The sequence below is a fragment of the Lagopus leucura genome, unplaced genomic scaffold (genome assembly GCF_019238085.1).
Source record: "Lagopus leucura isolate 7727_CA_CO unplaced genomic scaffold, USGS_WTPT01 Super-Scaffold_100012, whole genome shotgun sequence".
Classification (NCBI taxonomy): domain Eukaryota; kingdom Metazoa; phylum Chordata; class Aves; order Galliformes; family Phasianidae; genus Lagopus; species Lagopus leucura.
The window spans coordinates 14,557,095-14,576,998 of record NW_024962267.1 but is presented as its reverse complement, the minus strand read 5'-3'; the positions used below and the strand labels follow the sequence as shown (position 1 = coordinate 14,576,998).

The following is a 19,904-nucleotide window of genomic DNA, read 5'->3' as shown; positions in this document are numbered from 1 at the left end:
CAACAAAGTCCTTCTTTGTGTTGGTGCGGAACTTCCCGCGTTCCAGTTCGAGCGCACACGTTACTTTACCTCGGGCTGTTTAACAACCGACTAAACGCTCACCAGAGATCTGCAACAGCGGCATCCCGGACGGCCGCGCACGACGCGCCAGCCCCGCTCACCTCGTCCCTCAGCGCGAACGCGCTTCTCGCGCGGGACTGCTGAGGGCGCCGAGCCCGCCCCGCTGTCCCTCACGCGCACACGGCCGTTAAGGGGCGCCGCGCACGCGGCAGGGCTGTGCGCGCAGCGGGCGGAGCTCGGCGGCGGAAGGGCGGCCGCGCGGTTCCGCTCGAGGAAGATGGTGGCGCCGGCGGCGCTCCGCGTGGTGCGATGCGGCGGCAGCGCCCTGCACGGCGCCCGGGCCGTCTTCTCCGTCGGTGCCAGGCAAGCGGCGGGCCGGACTCCGGGTCGGAGCGACCCCGCGAGACGCTGACGGCTTTCCTTCCTCTCAGGTTCCTGCTGTGCGCCTCCGGCGACTTCGTGAAGATGTACAGCGTGGCCACCGAGGAGCTGGTGCGGCTGCTGCGAGGCCACGGCGACCTGGTGACGAGCGTGCAGCTCGCCCCGCACAACCACCTGCAGGTGGGCCGGGCCGGCAGCGGGGTAGCGCTCGGGAGGGGGGCCGTGCCGTGCCGGGCCGTGCCGTGCCGGGCCGGGCCGGGCCGGGCCGTGCCGCTGTGCGGGCAGGAGCGCTTTGCGATGGCGGCTCGGAGCTTTTCGTGTTCTGTGTTTGCGGTGGTTCAGCCGCGTCTAATCTCAGTGCGTTGATCGGTGCTTCAGCGCGAAGTGGGGATTTGATGTAAAGTCTGACTTTGGCGTATTGCTGTAACTTGGGTTGGTTTTTTTTCAGCTGTATTCTTCCTCCCTTGACGGCACCATTAAGCTGTGGGACTTCACAGATGGGATTCTCATTAAAGTACGTTGAGCTGTTCCTGTTGAGTAAATATCAGCGTTATTCTTGGTCTGTAGAAGATGATGTGCTCTTGCGTAGTAATTGTTGGACTTGTGTTTCTCCCGCAGACGTTCACTGTAGGACATCAGCTGCTCGCGCTGTATGCGCTGCCTGCTGCTGAGGACTCTGTGTTTGTTATCATTCCAAAGCGGGGTGCAAGAGGTATGGTGTGCTTTGGTTCATCCTTACAGTGCTGCTGTCAGCCTGAGCTGTGGCACCTGGCTGAGCGGTATGATGTCAGGTGCTTTTGTGTATTAGTCTTGATGTTCTGTGAACGGCAGAACATTGGAGATGTGGCAAATCTTTACACAGTCCTTACTGTGGCAGTACGTACACACAGTATTCGAGACTCCTCTCTCAATTTAACAGCATATGTGGATAGTTTTTTCCTGGGATCTTCCTGAAATAAACATAAACGTACCTTGGCCTCACTCTGTTTCTGCAGATGTCACTTCAGAGCGTGTTATGCAGTGTTTCTTGCTTCCTGCTCACAGCTGCACCAGAATCCACTATTCTGACCTTGAACTTCAACACTGTTGTTTGAATTAGAATATCCAACACAATTATTTTTTGAAAAAGTATTCTATTCAAAAACACTGAATGTACTCATGTGTTACAGTATAACGGTTGTGAATCTCCTTTATAGTGAACATGCATCAACTTGTATGTAGAAGTCTTTGGATAACAGATTTTCCTTTGGCCAGATACGTTCCAACTGGTCTCAGTTAAGCTGACAAAAGCAGCAGGCCAAGACATGGAAGCCAAGGAATTGTCTGTGGTTTTGGAGGGTGTGGATGCGTCCCCAAAGTGTACTGCATTTGGAAGAGAGGTATATCCACTTCTGGGAGGATTGGCTTCTTTCTTTACTTTTCAAGTAACCTATATACATTTATGTGTTTATAGAAGTACAGCAGAACTTCAGACTCATTAATCCAATTTTTTTTTTTTTTTTAATAATAATTTCATGAACCTTTCCTTGGCCCTATTCTGTTATTTGCATGCTCTGATTTCTGCCTAAGCTTTTTAAGCTCCATTTGACAAAACAAATGATTTTGTAATCTGTAAGTACTATGTTTTCTTTAAAGGAAAAAAAACTATAACAGGAAACAATTTGTTTAACATCAGCTTCTATGTTGTCTCCATTTTTAAGTACTTTGTAGTGAGACACGATTTTCTCTTTTTTTTTCACATGTGAGTACACAATCTGTATGTTCTAACTTCTTGAATAATGTTTTATTGTAACAGGGTGAATATGTGGCATCAGTTAAAGATGTTACTCTCCAAGTTTACTTCTTTAAACAGAAGCAATTGAACAGGTAAGAATGAAGATGCCAAGTTGTATGGTAACTGTTGAGTCATGGCCTGAACCACTGATTGAGCACCTGGGGAAAGGACTGAGTCAGCATTGGGTGCACAGGTGAAGGCAATTCAGCTGTGTGACCGGAAGGGGTGGAGCCTGGCTGCACCTCTTAGACCTCACTTAAGGGTTGACTGCCACTGGAGAAGGATCTCTTTCTGGAGTTCTCTTCTTTGTGGAGTTGTCCTCTGTGAGCCTGGGTTTTTAGTGATGGGTGAGTTCTCTTTTCCTTGTTGGTAGCATCTTTCTGTCATGTTAATTCCTTTGTCATTGTGCTTCCTGTATCACCTTTTCGTCGTGTTGATCTTTCTGATAGTTACACAAGTATTGCTTCTATCTGATGTAATAACATTCATATTTACTGGTGAGGTGTATGTATGTAAACATTTAAGTTGATGTTGGGCTGAAACAAGTGATGGTTTGGCCAAGGAGAAGTAGGCAGAGAGGGTGGAACACATAAAAGGCTTGCAGCTTGATTGAGTCCGTACTAATAAAGTAAATCTAATAAAGTAAAAAACTTGTCACTAATTTTTTTTTTTAGTACATATGTTGGTTTATAACAAGTTGGAGGCGCTTAATTTTGCTACTCAGAATTATTTTTATGTGCATTTGTGCATCAGTTGGTCTTTTGGAAGCTTTGTTTTTAAAAAAGGAAAAAAAAACCTTGTGTAACTGAAGTTGTTGTTTTCCTAACTTCTGAAGGTTTTCTCTGAGAGCAACAAATAAAAAAGGTGGAAACAATGTCTTTACTTGTGTAGCCTGCCATCCTCAGGAGGATTGTATTGCAACTGGCCATGCTGATGGAAAGATTCGTCTCTGGTAAGCTTATTTTGATTTGATTATTTGACTAGAATATTTGACTATTTACTTTTGTACCCTGACCATGGGAATTAAGTGAAACCTGAGCAGAGCAGCTGTTAGTTCTTACCATTGTGATTTTCAGAATTCAAAAAAAGCAAAGAGCGGAAAATCCTCTGTAATTTCCTGTAATACTGATGTTGACTTCAGGGTACAGCTTCAGTTAAACATGAAGGGGGAAAATATTCCTTTTAAGCTACACTGCTATTTTAACATGTATTTGGAAAGGTCAGAGCAGTTCGAATTAGTGGTTGTGGGCATCTGGAGTCCTAGTGACAGCACACTAGGGAAACTGTGTGGTGAAGAATTATCAGCTTGCTAAGTATGGTAGTGATGTATTGGGTGCATCAGGAAAGCTGCTGGTGTGATTCCTTCCTTTTGCACCATGTGCATACATGAAACTGTAGTCAGGAGATTGGAAAAAAGGATGGTATTCACTATTAGCATTTGTTTGCTCTGTTGTCAATGACTACCTTTAAAGAACTGTTCTCTTCCTTCTCCACAGGAGGAATTTCAACCACAAAAAAGAGTACACGTTCTCTACACTGCACTGGCATCACGATAAAGTCCTGGATCTAGCTTTTTCTGTAGAAGGTGAGTACAAAAATCATTAAAAGATTAAGAGTTACAAACAGAGAAATTAACAGAAGTTCAAAATAATCCATTTACTAACAAACTAATTTCCAGTATTCTAAATATGTTGAAGGTGGATCTGAAATAAGTGAGAGCAGCCGTACTTTCTTTGTAATACTTTAACATTCATAATGTCAAATAGCTGCCTGTAATAGAAATGCTCAGTCTGAAGGAGTGATTGAGCACCTGGTGGGAAGGCATGGCCAACCCAGGGGAGCTCAGGTGCATGCAATGTACTGCAGTGATTGGAAGGGGAGGAGCCAGGATCCACCCCTTCATAGGGGATGGCATCCACCCCTCATTTAAGGGGTGGCAGTGGAGGTGAGGGTATCTCTTGCTGGAGTTCTCTGCCTACTTGAGGCCTTCCAAAAGTAAGTAGCTCTTTTTGTTCACTTCTGCATCTGTGGCTGCTGCATTTGGGCTTGTTCTCATTCTCTGTAGCCAGAGACTTTTCCACCCTGCTATTATCATCCCATGAGAGCATTATGCTGTCCTTTAACAGAATGTAAAATCTAACCAGTTATATCTTCTACCCTGCCTGCCACCTTCTTCTCTTTCACCAGCAATACTCATGAGTCCTTTCCAGAGTCTGTCTGAATCCAAAGTAAGTCAGGCTTGACTGAGCTTAAACCTAGTGGTGGAAATCCACTTAGTATTCATGTGAATGTATTTCTTAGTGTACTTCTTACTGCAAAATACATATTGTAGAAGGAAAACTAACAAGCTGTGTGCTAACACAATACTCAACACATTCAACGAGTGATAGAATTTAATATTCCCAAGCATTTCTTTAAGTTCTATTGCAGGCAGAAGTTCTTGTTATTTATGTAAGTTTCTGTGTCAGTTTTCCTTGGGATAACAAGAAATCTACCTGTGTGTATTGCCCAGGCTAGATATGAAGAATAATTCATCCATGTGTGATGCTTTAAGAAATGTTCTTCAGAAATCTGTGTGTCTGTCATTGTAACTGGTGATATTCTTAAAACCTCTAACTGTATGTTTATGATCTGAAAAGGAACCAGCTTGCTGAGTGGAGGAGTTGAATCTGTTCTAGTTCAGTGGCACAGTGGATCAGACTGCAAGAAGGATTTTCTTCCTCGCTTGGGATCTGCTATTGAATACGTCTCCATCTCACCTGATGGCACTTTCTATTGCACCTCTCATGCAGACAACAGTATGCCTATGTTTTAAGTACCACTTACTGCAAATCTATACGGGCTCTGTTTCGTTATTTTCGGGTGAATTAGCAAGGTGTTGTATGGATGTTTAAAGCAGTGTTTTGCTTTTTCTTTAGTTGTGCACATTTGTCTGAAGTCTTTGTGTGAGGTCTGCTTGTAGCTTAGCTTCCCATCTTGATTCAGGAGTCTGACAGATTGTGAGAAGATGAATGTCTGTCCCACATATATATGTGTATGTAGGATTAAATAGAGATAACTACAGTCCCTTATCCACCATTGATGCAGTTACTTTGTGGAAACTTTTTGCAAGACTTTATATGCTTTTCCTTTCAGGAATTACAATAATAAACAGCAACCTGAGATTTTCCAAAACCATTCAAGGGCTAGTTAAAGGTATGTGCACTGAAGTTTATTTTCTGCTGATGGTGTGGAATGTGTCACTTCCAATCAGAGGTCACTTTCACCTTGTTTTCATTCCCAGCCAGGGATATCAAGACAGGTCTAGTGGTTGATCCTAGAACCAAAGCTTTGGTCTTGAATGGAGAGCCTGGCCACTTGCAGTTCTACTGTCTCCAAAGTGACAAACAGCTATACAGTGTAAGTTGGGCAGGCCTGTGCTAACCTTTTCATTTCTTAATTCGAGTTATACATGAGAATTTCTTTGAGGACTGTACATAGCAAACAAGGAAAAGCCATTAACTGTACTATGGGACTGGATTCCAGCCTGAGATTTTTTTTTCCTTTATGAGAATCTTCTATTCTAGAAGAGTATTTAAGGTAAACCTTGTTTGGAAAGATGTTTTCACCTGCTAATGTCCTATTCCTCTCATAAGTTCAATGTTTAAAAAAAAAGAAATCTGTAATTTCCCATGTAATACGCTTTTAATGTTGTGTTTTTTTTTTTTTTATACTACAGCCTGCTCAGTTCTAATTGGTGCTTTCTAGGTGTCCTTTCTCCTTTGCTTTGTGAATGGTATCTATAAATCTGCACTCAAACTTGGAAACTCTGATTTGTTTTGCAGTTGGATATTGTTCAGCAAGAGTACATCCATCAAGCAGGCTTAAACCAATCTGACTTGTCCAGAGTTGCGTTTAGTGCTGAAGGCAAGTGGTTAGCAACAGTAGAAGAGAGAGAAGAAACTGACCTAGAGTTACAGTTGAAGCTGTGGCTCTTTGATGAGAAAACACAAAGGTAATGATAATTGGAGCTGGCCCTGTGGGTGTCAGAGTTTGTATTTTAAGTATCATGCAAATGTCTATACAGTCCTTGTCTTGAAAAGGCAAGGTTTTCCAAATAAACTGATGGCATTATTGAGAAGACCTGAGGAAGGGATTACCGTGTGTGTCACACACGTTTGTAAAAACCCATAAACAAAATTAATTGCAATTGTGAATACTTGCTTTGAATTTAATTGTCTTATAATTGCCTAGGCTATCTGGGAGCTCTAATTCCTGTATTTATTTGATACTAAAATAGTGGACTGGATGAAATGGATCTATTTGGTTTTTCCAGTCCCTCTCAAGTCCATTGTAAATTGATCAGTCCCTTTAGGTTACATGAAATAATTACTTCAATTTTTTGGGTCGTCTTCAACGAATATGCCTCTGGTTCATACATTTCTGAACTTCTCACTTAATAATATTTTTTTAGTCTAAAAGTTACCTTAAAGAGAAAACAAAGCAAAATAATGCTGACGCGTGTAGTAGAAGTGTGACTGATCAACTAAGGAAAAGGTTGCCCTGATTTCAGGCTGGATGTTTGAGACTGGTGTTCATTTAAGTAATAATTTTAGCTGCTAGGATGCTGTCTGTAGAGGAGTGCAACTAATTAGATAAGATGGATTTGTAAATGCAATAGCACTTCAGCTATCTAATTAGAAGTTTCTTGATTCTTTATTTGCAGCTTTAGACTGAATACTAGAGTAAGCATGCCTCATGAGGATCACGTAACGGCGATGTGCTTCCGTGACATGGATGAAATGGAAGATGACTCTCTGATGCTGGTAACAACTGGGAGAGACTGTGTGTTTAAGGTCTGGGTGATACTAGAAGACGCTGATCCGGAGGGTAAGTAAGGTCAGAGCATAATATGCTCTTATTTGTCTCTTTATAACACGCTATAGAAATGCTGACCCAAAGTTAATCCCTTCAAAACTAGGTCATCTATTCCTACCCATTTATTCATGCTATTGCGTGTTCTCCTGAGCATCCTCTGCCATGGACTTCTGCTGTAGTTTTACAATATGAGATTTGCAGTGTAAGGAACCTCCTTATAAAGACTTCACAGAGCTTGCTGCAAGAGGGCATGGCAGCCTATATTCATTATTTAAAAGATTGTTTTTAGCATGGTTTCTCCACTCTAGGAAACTGGAGTGGGTATAGTCTTTTAGAATCCGGATCAAAAAAGGATATAGGGCAGAGTTATGTTCAGTGGCATACGTAGAAGTACACATGGATATTGAATTCCCTTGTATTTGACCAGGGAAGGAAAGAAATGTGTAGCCAGAAGGATTTGGCATGCCACAGCTTTTTTTTCAGCAAATGATAAAGTAACTAGTTAATATGTAGACTGTGTTGACGTTTTTATTTGTAGCTAGTTGCTCGCTGTGCCGCTAGATGGCGCTGTGCCATTAAAGCAATGAACTCGGTCTGGCCTTGAAGGTCTTTTCAATGCCAGCTCACAGCTTTTACATAAAGGACGTCTGAATATGGGCTGAACTTATTTTCTTCACTTTCTTTATCTTGTTTGTAAGTTGTTAAGGTCGGCTGTACAAGTTTGCTGATACTCAAAATGTGTGTTAGGTTGTAAATGCATCCATTTGTTTCTGTTACTTTAGAGTAATTATCAACTGTAGAAAAAGGACCTAAGCAGAACAGGCTGGCAGGTTAAACAAGACAAGAAAGGAAACTGACAGGTTGCTTTGCTATCCTGAAGCTTTGTGTAAATGAGCCACAAACTTTGTTGGAATCAAATGCAACCTGTGTTCCAACTTATAGTAATGCTCGTGTTCTTGATACAGTTTTGGTAGAACAAGATACTTAAAAATAGTATATGTTGAACTGGAGTACTGGAGTATCTTTTTTTTTTTTTTAATCTGTCTGCCTGTTTGTTGGCTAAATCTACCCTTATGCTGTACCATATCAATCGTGGGATTCACTGTTGAGATGCAAAACCTATTGGATGCTCCTTGTAGGTTCTTTGTACTTCACAAAAAATGATGCCTTCTGAAAGAAAACTTTCTCTTGAGCCAATTTTTCAGTGCTACTATTTGAACTCTCCGTGTATGGACCTGAATGTAATGAATTTAATTATTCATTGCAGCACAGCTGAGTTTGAGTTGGAGCTGTGACTTCGTAGGCAGCTACCATGGCTACCAGGCTACCAACTGCTGTTTCTCAGAAGATGGCTCTTTGCTTGCCGTTAGCTTTGAAGAAACTGTCACTGTATGGGATTCTAGTACTTGGGATCTGAAGTGTACATTTTGCCACCCACCTGGAAAAATAAGGTATGTTTTTCATCTGGCTTATTCTTTCTTATTTGAACTTCTCAGAACAGAAAGAATTGATTTGTAGTGTTTTAAGATTGAATATGTTCATATAAGCATTGAGTTAATAGTCTAAGTTCATATATAGGGAAGCATAATTAAAAGTTCCTATTAATCTGGAGGTGAATCCAAGTACTGAAAGAATAAACGTCTACCTTAAATTTATGCTCTTGTTAGTATTTTATTCTTGAATACTGATAAAACTCCTATTTGGAAACTGTAAAGCTGTACTGATGTTGTTGTCTGCATGACAGTGTGTGTGTCTTGACTGTTGCTAGCCTTTGCTGGAAAGTCTGTGTTTGCCCAGCTGACCAACCCAGCACTTTCTGCTAGGTGCTACAACAAGAAAAGATATCCAGAAGGTCTAGAGACCATTTTGTTTTATAAACATAATGAGGAATGGCATTCATCTGTGATGAGGCAAAAAGGTAGAGACTCAATGAATAGGACAACTTCTATACAAGCTTTCTAGGGCTGTGCAGTTATTGCAGTGGTTTGTGATCCAGGCAAAGTACCTATCTTAGCAGTTGCCTTAGAAAAATAGGCCAGTAGGTGGCCTCGCTGCTTCATCCAGCTAAGCTCTGTGCCAGATCTCTAAACAAATTCTGAATGGGGAAGATGCTACAACTGAATGGTAGCATTCTCTTTCAGTTGTTGTCTAGCTCTCCACACAGTTGCTGGGATAATGTGAAAGGTTCTAAATATACTCAGAGAACATGTAGAATGAAAAGCAAAACACTGCTTATTTGCAGTGTTTTAAAGACTGAAATCAAGTATCACTGAAAGAAGAGATTTGTTGTCAGTTTTGAAACAAGTCTGTTTGGTTCATACTGATTCTCCAAGAGTAGTAATTGAGAAGTATGATTCTAAAATGGGTTCTGCAGGAAAAACATGAGAGCGTGTTAGCTCTCCATTGCATCTGAGGGAAATGTCTCTTTTGGCAGCTTGGTACAGCGGCAAGTTTTTCCCTTGGAAGTTTTTCCTTTTGAAGCCTTTGCTATATGCTGTATTAAAACAAAATAAGGTACTCTGTGTACTCAAATGACTGTTATGTAAGTTCAAATGGCTATGCTTTAATGAAGAGAATTTGAAAGCATTCTCATGTAGCATTAGAAATCTGTTGTTTGATTGTGAAACAAGAACAAGAAATTCATGTGATTGAAAACAAATTGCTTGTTTTCTTCAGGCAGAGCAACCTACGAGAATGTAACTGATTCTATTTGTTCCATTTCTCTTCTTCTAGTGTTTAGCACAATGCTAGGTGTTCTAGAGGTGTTTTTTTTTTTTCCCTAACCCCAGTGTTAACACTTGATAGTAATTAAAGATTTGTTGCTAATTTATGAACCTAAGATTGCTGCTTCAAGTCAGAATGATTTATGAACAGTTTGAAATTCTCTGTACTCCTTACAGATTCATGCTTACTTGAAATCTCCCACATCTATGTCTGGTAGTTGTGTGTGAAAGTTCCTTGCTACTGGAGGTGAAAGCAAAATGCGAACTTGTCCTGATTAACTATCAGAATTAAACCTTTAATGAATGTTCTTGTGACTTGTGAATCAAAACTGCATGGAGAAACAGAAGTTGAAGATAATGGACTTGTTTTGACTTTTTACTTCTGCAGGACCATCTGCTTTGGGAGACTAACATGTTCCAAATACCTGATTGGTGCCACTGATCATGGCTTTCTCTGTTGCTGGAATCTGCTCAGTTGTGCATGTAAGATGAGCTTAAATGCATGCTAGAGTGAAAGTAATGATGTTTAACCTTTGAATGTGCTATGATAACTTAAAGTAATTCTAGTTTGATTCTAGATTGACCCACTGTAAAATGGCCTGTGGAGTTGTAATGTTTTTTGTACCTGAGTATAGATAGTACCTCACTCAGTATGCATGTGCTTAGCAAATCCTAGTTTAGATGATGGATAACCCAATAGCAGCTAGTATTTCCTTCATTTTTACAAATGGTTGATCATGTTTTCATTAATCTGAGGATAACTGAAGTTGTATGGCTCTTGCAGAGGTTAAGCCTTGTGGGTCTTTTCCATTTTAAGTTTTATTTGGCAAAGCACCTGAATAGAATTCTTTTTCACATCCTGCTATTGCTGTGTTTGCTTTTCAGTGGAATGGAGTGCTCACCTCAACGTCGTAGTTCTGCAACCTGATCCCTTTTCAGAACATATTGCTGCTTTCTCCTGGCTCTTTAAAGAGTCCAGCTGTGAGTACAAAGGCTTTTTTGACTAGTAGTAGTCAGTGGAACTTAAAACTGGTAAAGTATGATTTATATAAAAGATTTTCTTAGAATTCAGCTCCATTAAAGCCATTAAACAGACCTGAGTCTGTGTCTGACCCAGGGAAAACTGAGCTATGTTTTGAAGCAGCAATTAAATACAGGTAAATTCCAGTATTTAAACAACACGCTCCCCGTCTTCTCTTTCAATAGTTTGTCTCCAGCACAGTGTAAGATTAACTGTCCTCTGGATGAGTGTCTTGTGTGGTCTCAACTCTCACCTTGAAGCTCAAAATCATGGTTGAATTATATAGCTTTGTACTAGACTTCTGATGTAAGTGAAGATTAATCTTTCCAGAACTACTGTTCTACAGTAAACTTCATCTCCAAGTATGTTCTTGGGATTGAAATAATGTGAAAAGTACTGTATGGGGACTGCTGACTTGTGGCCTGAACCTCTGATTGATCGCCTGAGGTGAGCAGTGAGTCAGCCATGGGAGCACAGGTGGAGGCAATTCACCTGTGCTGCAGGAGGGGGTGGAGCCTGGCTGCACCTCTCCTAGACCCATTGAAGAGCTGACTGCCAGTGGGAAGGATCTTTTCTGGAGATCCCTCCTTTTGGAGTTTTCCAGCGAGCCCAGGATAAGGGTAAGCCCTCCATCTATTCTTTTTTGGTGTAATAATTTGCTTAGCCAAACTCTCTTGTCTATATCTTAATTATAACATCTGTATAATCATTGATTATACAAGTACCATAAACTATGTGTTAAGCATATGTGAACATAATTCCTGTTTAAGGGCAGTCCTGTGCAGAACTTTCTGGCTTTGATGCATAGTGCTTTGACAACTATCCAGAAGGGTAAGAATGCCATGACTTCAAGTGAAGATGTTCTTGTATTTGCAGTGTTTGTATTTAAGCCAAATGAGCCACGGCCAATCTGTATCCAGAGAAAAATTTCTAAGGAAAGGATCCAGTTTGCTGCCTTTGTTCCAAGAGATGCACCTGAATCAATTGGCTCAGATAAATACCTTTGGCTAAGAAGATCCCAACTATTTTTTCTTACGGATACACAAGTAAGAAATAGTCACTGGTGGGGAAGGTGGTTCTTAAGGGATAAATAGGTACACAACTGCTGCCAAGTGTAAGAATTTACCTTTATGATTTCGAAGAAGAAAAAGCTGTACTTAATTTTTCTGTTAAAACTTTCCAATGCTAATACAGTTAAACACTGATTACTTACTGGTTTTCTACTAGTCAGAGTTTCCACTGCTTTGTGCTTGCAGGAAACTAAGTGGCATGGGAATGCTGCCTATGCTTTTTGTAGTGGAAATGCTAAGTTATGGGCTGAAGCAGTGATTGAGCACCTGGTGGGAAGACAAGGTCAACCCAGGGGGGATCAGGTGTAAGCAATGCACCTGAGTGACTGGGAGGGGAGGAGCCTGGATCCACCCCTTCCCAGACCTCATTTTAAGGGCTGGCAGTGGAGGTAAGGGGGTCTTTTGCTGGAGATCCCTGCCTACCAGAGGCCTTCCCAAGTTAAGCAACTCTTTTATTTCTGAATCTGTGGTGCTGCGTTTGGGCTTGTTCTCATTCTCTGCAGCCAGTGACTTTGCTACTGTGCTATCATTATCCCATTATAGCTTTATGCTGTTAAACTTAAATGTGAAGTAGTATTGCTGTAGTATTGCTAGTTAAGCAAATGATTCATATGATAATCCATTTTATCTGTTTTATTTGGGTGCTAGCTACTTGTTTGCTTTCTATTCCACCCAGAAAGGCTATCCAGAGCCTTTAGATCCATTCATGCTTCCTTTGGGTTCTTTCTAAAATAAAGACGTTTGCTGCTTCTGCTTGACCAACAAAAGCTTTTGGGTCAAACTTCTGCAGACAAGCTACTGAAATACAGAGAGCAGTTTCCTGTTTCTTAATTCTGCTACATCATTGTTTATTTTAGGAGCTAATGACAGTAAGCACAAAGTCTCTGGAAGAAAGGCTTACGCTGTCAAGCGAACAGGTAACTTTGTCAAAAGTTCTTTTAGGGGTAGGTGGAGCAGGTCCAAATTCTCTTAGTGTTTGTCAGATTCAAAAGCCTTTTGTCACTGAAGGACATACCACTTCCTGGCATGAAGCCACAGGCAATTATCTGAAGGGGCAGCTCTTCCTTAACTTTGGCAGAATTACTGTTCATAAAACCTTAAAATCAAGTATTAGGAAGCTACACTCTCATTTTCCTGATCTAAAGCAAGCTCTTTAATTTGGTCTCTTTAATGCTTGGAATCTAGAATATGGCACATTAGCAACTTTGTAGTGATGGTGAAAATGTTGTCAGTCCGTTTTGTTTTACGAGTGGGGAAAAAGCTGTGAAATAATTTCAGTGTGTACTTAAATGGAGAGGTAGTATGGGAAATTCAGTCTTATGAATTCACACTGAAGAATTGCTCCATGCCTTGTGAGACGAATAAAAGAGTGGCACTTGATGGAGTGATTGGTTAGGTAAAGTAGATGAGAATAGAAGCTAATATCTTTCCAAGATAAAACTCAATTGGAACGTGGTTGTAAGCAATCTGTTTGTGAGGGTTGCTGGTGTAGAAAAATGGCAGAAGGGAAGTTACCAAGTAGTACCTCAAGATGGGCAATTGGCTCATTCAGCAGATACTGGGGTATAAGTGATCTTTCAGTGAGAAGTGGTGTATAAAAGCCATATTTCAGTTTTTCTGGCACACGCACCAGCTTCTGGTTCTGGAATTTAGTTGGTGCATCAGTGCACTAACATCTGGTGTTCATACTGCTAGAAGAGCAAAAATTCAGATTCTAGAGAGTTCTATTAGCTCTGTGAGGAATTTATTGGAAAGGATGCCTGGGAGAGAATGGGTACAAAGAGCTGTGTCAAATAGCTCAGCTGAGTTAAACCTGAGCATGAGACTCTGTCACTTGGGTTGACTCTAAATTCTGCTTGAGTTTTGGTAACAGAAAATGAGGTGGGACTTACATCTGTGTTACTAAGTTCTAGTTAAAACTTTGTCCTTTCTCAATTACAAGATGCGTTTGGTTTTTTTTTAAATTCAAGCTGGCAGTAGAAGAAAGCCTTCCTGTGACCCCATTTAGCTTGCTGTTGGGAAAGCACAGGCATCAACAGTCACAGGGGGATGTAGACCTTGGAAAAATTGTTCGCCATCACCACGAGCAAGATTCCCCTGCTGTCAAAGAGGTAAGAGTCATTACAGTAAAAATATGAGCAAAATAATGGCAGGCAAAAATTTCCATGAAGCCTTTTTTTTTTTTTTTTTCTTCAGCTCCTGCATACTCCAGCGCATGTTTTGCCATCTGCTTCCTTCCTGTGCCCCATATTTATTAATTCATTGCTTGTCTCCAAAGAGAAGAAAAGGTAAGAGAAATTGGAAGGACTCTCCATGTTATTTAAGGTGAAATACATCTTTATTTAAAGTGTAAGACTGGTTTTCCAGCATGATTCATTATTCTGTTCATACAGGCGAGTAGAACATGTCATAGAGGCAACATAAAGCAAAAAAAAAAAAAAAGTTCAGATATGCAAGATGAGCTGCTGAACATATGGGCCTTTACATTGCTGTTGTTAGTTATCCTGTCATTTGGCATAATGTACTTTTAAGCAAAATGTGTACATAGATACTCCAAAGTTGTTTGTCAATTGAACTTTATTTCCAGGTAAGGATTGTAGAAGGCTAGAATGGCTTGAGTTGAAAGGGACCTTAAAATAATCAAGTTCCAACCCTGCTGCCGTGGGCAGGGCTGCTGCTCACTAGGTCAGGTGCCCATGGCCCCATTCAACCTGGTCCTGTGCACTTACAGAGATGGGGCATCGACATCTTCTCTGGGCAGTCTGTGCCAGTGCCTGTGGTGACCTTCTGAGAAAGGAACTGCCACCTGGTGACTAATCTAAATCTCCCCTCTTTTGGTTCAAAGCCATTCCCCCTTAGCTTATTATCAGGTTGTGGAAAAACTAACTCTCCCTCCTGTTTGTAAGCTCCCCTCGAGAACTGGAAGAGTGCAACAAGGTATCCCCAAAGCCTTCTGTTCTCCTGTCTGAAAAATCCCAGCTCCTTCAACTTCTCTCTGTAAGAGAAGTACTCCAACCTTCTGATCATCTTCATGGCTTCCTCTGGATTTGTTCTGACAGGTCCATGCCCTTCTCATGCTGTGGTCCCCAGACCCAGATGCAATCCTTCAGATGGAGTCTCCTGAGAACAGAGTAGAGGGAGACTTTTGACCTTCCTCCTTGCTGCTCATGCTGCTCACTTTTATCTTTTGATGCAGCCCAGGATACAGTTGGCCTTCCAGGCTGCAAGTTCACATGCTGATCTCATATTAGGTTTTTCATTCATTGATGCCTGCAAGCCCTCCTCTAGAGTGCTGCCTGTTATGCATTCTCTGCTCAGGCTGTACTCGTGTCTGGGTTTGCTCCAAGTCAGGTACAGCACCATGCACTTGTCCTTGTTGAACTGCATGAGGTTTGTGTGGGCCAGCTTTCAGGTGGGTTGAGATCCCTCTGGATGGCTTCTCTTTGCTCCAGGATGTCAACCTCACTCAGCTTAGTGTTGACTGCAAATTTGCCAAGCTTCTATTCGTTCCTGCTGAATATGTTGTAATGAAGGTGTTAAATAATGCTAGTCCTAAACTTAAGGTCTACGCTTAACAGTAGGTTTAGAATTCAAATTTCATTCCTAGTGAAGCTACAGAGTAAGATTGTGAAAACAGGCAAGCTTGTTTGACAGTACTGTAATCCCAGTTTAATGCAGTGATTCGATAAGTACTTAAAATGTGTGGATGCCTGCTCCTTTGAGATCAACGTAAAGTTCTAGAAAATGGATGCCAACACAAAGGTTATTAATCCTAATATAAGGCTGCCTTAATATCTTGACACTTAGACTGAATGCAACCGGGTAGTTCTGTTACTTGCTTGTATGATCTATTCTTTAAAGTGTTTCATAATCCTCTACCAAGCTGCAGATGAAAGTATGTCACTGGTATCAGCTGCCATCTGAAATTTGCAGACAGATGAAAGGATGGTTGATATAGCCAGAAGAAATGCTGGTTTGAGTACGTTTTACATGTACACTGTATTCTGCTCCTACAGCAGTGTGATCAGTTGTGCTGTGATAGCTCGTATGGCTAGCTTTCTTATGAGATTACCCAAGTAAAACTACTGTGATAACAACACAAATGGTAAAAATCGCATACAGAGATCATGTAGAAATTTGCATGCAGTTCCAGGACTGAAGAGTTTCGGAGTTCAGTGGCCTGTGCAAATATTTGCTGCTCTAGAGCTCGTACTTTGACACTGGTGATTAGTGTCACCAGAGCTTTTAAAGTTGCGTATGAGTCTAAGCACTGGTGGGTTGGGCAACTGTAGATAGCTGTGTAGAATAACTTCCTGATTGATGTTTCTCTTTGCCTTTTAAGTATAATTATAATGTATTACGTCTGTACCTTCAGTTTAGATTTTACACATGGTAAATGAGTTTATTAGAACAGATGATATTTAGGAGTATTCTTCTACCATGTAGAACTTGTTTAATGGTATCTAAAATAAGACTTAAGCGACAGACACTTGAATAGTGTATAATTACCACATTGCAAATGGTAACTTTTCTGTCGAACTCTTCTGAGTACACCGAGTCAGAAGGGAACTGCTGCTTAAAAAACCACTCTATTTCAAAAAAAATAAAGTAAAAATTCCTAAGAAGATCCTAGGTACTGTAGTGACTTTCTAGACCAAATGATCTTTTTCAGGACTGAAAGAGGAGACTGGCCTCCTTATTTATTGTCTCATCTGCCGGTTTGTTCTGTTTTTAATCCCACAGGGGTTGAAGTGATAACATTTTATGTAACATTTAATCTGCATGTTCTGATGATGTTAGTAGTTTTGGATTTAGAGAAAGAGAATGTACGCTTGTTAAATTAATGCAGAAGGTAGCTATTGGAAAAAAGCCTTGTGTTTGAGATGGCAAGAGAAGTACAGTAGTTTCTCAGAAGTCTTAGATTTAAGAACAAAAATTCCAGTACTCACTTGAAGTTATTTTTGTAATAACTCAGTGTATAGTATTACAACTGTCTGTTAACATCATTTTTTGTTGCCAATCGTATCCTTATACAGTGCTGAAGAGGCTCCTGCTGAAGTAGAAATGGAAAGTGAAGAAGCAGAGGATGATTCAGATGAGGAAACCGCTGCTACTGAAATGAAACAAGATGATACAATGCCTATGGAATCATTAGGAGAGACAACACATAAACTGTCTAAATCTGAAGAAAAAGAACTGCGAAAAATAAGAAAAACAGACTTCAGTTGGATATCAGTTTTCTAAACATGCTGTTTTTTTAATAGTGTAAGTTGAATCTTTGTGGATTAAATATTCTTCCAGAAATCTTTCAGTTGTTTGGCTGTGAATTTCAGCGACTTTTACTGCCCTAAGAAAAGAGAATGGAGGGGAGGGATTAAAGTTCTGAAAAAATGGCTCTGATCTTAGCTTTATGACTGATTCTCTTTGAGCTCAGAAAATGTTTAACCTGTATTTTTCCCTTTGCAAGTGCATTTAAAAGGCTACTAGCAAAACTGGATTTATTATGTGACTTGTGGTCAGTTACTGAATCTCCTCAGCTGAGACCAGGCCACTGAGGCCCGAGGAAGAGCAGCAAACAACTTGAATTTATGGACTATTTAATTCAAGATCTGGTAGGGCAATCTGGGATAGTTCTTAAAAGTGCTGTATGTGGGTGAGTAACAAGTCTCCCTAGAGGTTTGTCTGCTTCTGAGATGGTGGACAGGTGGTTTAATACCTTTGAGTCTAGAATGTATTTACCTCATGTGTTGTGGTTTTAATGTGTTTACTGGTGTTTATAGTGCTTGTGTGTATTTGGCCATAATGAAAACTACATTCCAGTCTTGTTCAACATCTTCATCAGTGACCTTGGTGAGGGGATAGTGGCCACCCTCAGCAAGTTTGCTGATGATACAAAGTTGGGAGGATTGGCTGACACGCCTGAAGGCTGTGCTGCCATTCAGCGAGACCTGGACAGGCTGGAGAGCCGGGCAGTAAGAAACCGGATGAGGTTCAACAAAAGCAAGTGTAGAATCTTACACCTAGGGAGGAATAATTCCATGCACCAATACAGGCTGGGGGATGAGCCGCTGGAGAGGAGCTCTGCAGAGAGGGACCTGGGTGTCCTGGTGGACGTCAGGCTGGCCACGAACCAGCAGTGTGCCCTCATGGCCGAAAAGGCCAATGGTGTTCTGGGGTGCATTAAAAAGAGCGTGGCCAGCAGGTCGAGGGAGGTGATCCTCCCCCTCTACTCTGCCCTGGTGAGGCCTCATCTGGAGTACTGCGTCCAGTTCTGGGCTCCCCAGTACAAAAAAGACAGGGATCTCTTGGAAAGCGTCCAGGGGAGGGCCACAAAGATGGTGAAGGGCCTGGAGCATCTCCCCTAAGAAGAAAGGCTGAGTGAACTGGGTCTGTTCAGCCTTGAGAAAAGACGACTGAGAGGGGACCTGATCCAGGTCTATAAATATCTGAGGTATGTTGCTTAAGGCCATAGTGGTGAGGCCAGTCTCTTTTCAGTGGTACGTGGAGACAGGACAAGGGGAGACGGACATAAGCTGCAGCATAGGAAGTTCCTCACAAATGTGCACAAGAACTTCTTTACAGTGAGGTGACGGAGCACTGGAACAGGCTGCCCAGGGGGGTTGTGGATTCTCCTCTGGAGATGTTCAAGTCTCGCCTGGACACCTATCTGTGTGACCTGGTGTAGGGAACCTGCTTTGGCAGGGGGGTTGGTCTCGATGATCTCTAGAGGTCCCTTCCAATCCCTACAATTCTGTGATTCTCCTGACTGCTGTACTACTGAGCCTCTCACACTGTAGCTGCAGCTTCTATGGTGTGGTGCTAAACGTGGATATTGTATCCAGTCATATTGCTATATAATGGCAAGCTGCTGGAAGTTGGGTTAATCACTAGAAGCCATGCTGAAAAATATTCAGATTAACTCTTGGAAACAGGAATGATGCTTCAAATATTCTTTGGCAGTGTAAGTGATGCTTTCCCTACTTAGCTACTGATTTCAGTACTGTGTTGAAAATAAAGTGGATGACACTTTATCTTCTTTTTTAACACCAGAAATAGAAAGGGAATTGATGGCAACTTCTTTTTGACAAAAGCTATCGTTTCATTATGTGCATGGACTACTCTAATTCTTAATCGAGCACCGAGGAAAGGACAGTATGGTGATTTTGCTATAAGGATAATTTTCTGTACTTTAATATGTATGTAGTTGTTTGGTCAGCTATTTACTGTGAGCAATTGTTCACATCTGTTTAAAGCATTTGATAAATGTTGTAGGATTATGTAGAATGATAGAGAGTTTTGGGACTGGTGCTCTTTAACATATTGATTAATGATATCAGTGGGGGACTCGAATGCACCCTCAGCAAGTTTGCTGATGACACCAAGCTGAGTGGTGTGGTTGACGTGGAAGAAGGAACAGATGCCATTCAGAGGGACCTCAACAGGCTAGAAAGGTGGGCCCAGGTGAACCTGATGAGGTTCAACACGGCAAAATGCAGTTTTGCACTTGGGCTGGAGGAATCCCAGGCATCCATACAGACTGGAAGGAGCAGTCCTTGAGCGCAGCCCTGTGGAGAAGGACCTGGGGGTCTTGATAGATGGAAAACTTAATGTGAGCCAGTAGTGTGCTCTTGCAGTTCAGAAGGCAAATGGTGTCCTGGGTTCCATCAAAAGAGGGGTGGCCAGCAGGGACAGGGAGATGATTGCCCCTCTCTACTCTGCTGTTGTGAAGCCCCATCTGGAATACTGGTCTGGAGCCCCTTGTACAAGGAAGGCAGCTGTTGGAGAGTGTTCAGAGGAGGGCCAAGAAGATGATCAGGGGACTGGAGCACCTCCCCTACAAAGACAGGCCTGAGGGAGCAGGGTTGATTCAGCTTGGAGAAAAGAAGGCTGTGGGGTGACCTCATTGCAGCCTTTCAGTACTGAAAGGGAGCCTACAAACAGGAGGGGAATCAACTCTTTGAAAGGATAGATAACAGCAGAACAAGGGGAAATGGTTTGAAGTTGAGGGAGGGAAGTTT

At 41.7% G+C, this 19,904-nt stretch overlaps 1 protein-coding gene across 3 annotated transcripts; it reads left to right on the top strand.

Moving 5' to 3' along the window:
- The first annotated feature begins 322 nt into the window (after positions 1–322).
- WDR75 (WD repeat domain 75) lies at positions 323–17,190 on the top strand. 3 transcript variants are annotated; one of them, XM_042874684.1, is made up of 21 exons: positions 323–423; positions 492–621; positions 890–955; positions 1,060–1,153; positions 1,696–1,820; positions 2,237–2,307; positions 3,051–3,167; positions 3,712–3,800; positions 4,855–5,013; positions 5,351–5,410; positions 5,499–5,614; positions 6,040–6,209; positions 6,921–7,084; positions 8,340–8,523; positions 10,184–10,278; positions 10,681–10,776; positions 11,693–11,862; positions 12,744–12,803; positions 13,857–13,997; positions 14,083–14,174; positions 16,923–17,190. In XM_042874684.1, the coding sequence occupies exons 1-21, from the start codon at positions 338–340 to the stop codon at positions 17,128–17,130; spliced, it is 2,493 nt and encodes an 830-aa protein (XP_042730618.1). In that variant the 5' UTR covers positions 323–337; the 3' UTR covers positions 17,131–17,190. The 3 variants fall into 3 exon arrangements, with proteins under 3 accessions (XP_042730618.1, XP_042730616.1, XP_042730617.1); XM_042874682.1 differs by having other exon boundaries at positions 334–423; positions 11,675–11,862; XM_042874683.1 differs by lacking the exon at positions 492–621 and having other exon boundaries at positions 334–423; positions 11,675–11,862.
- Positions 17,191–19,904: the final 2,714 nt, after the last annotated feature.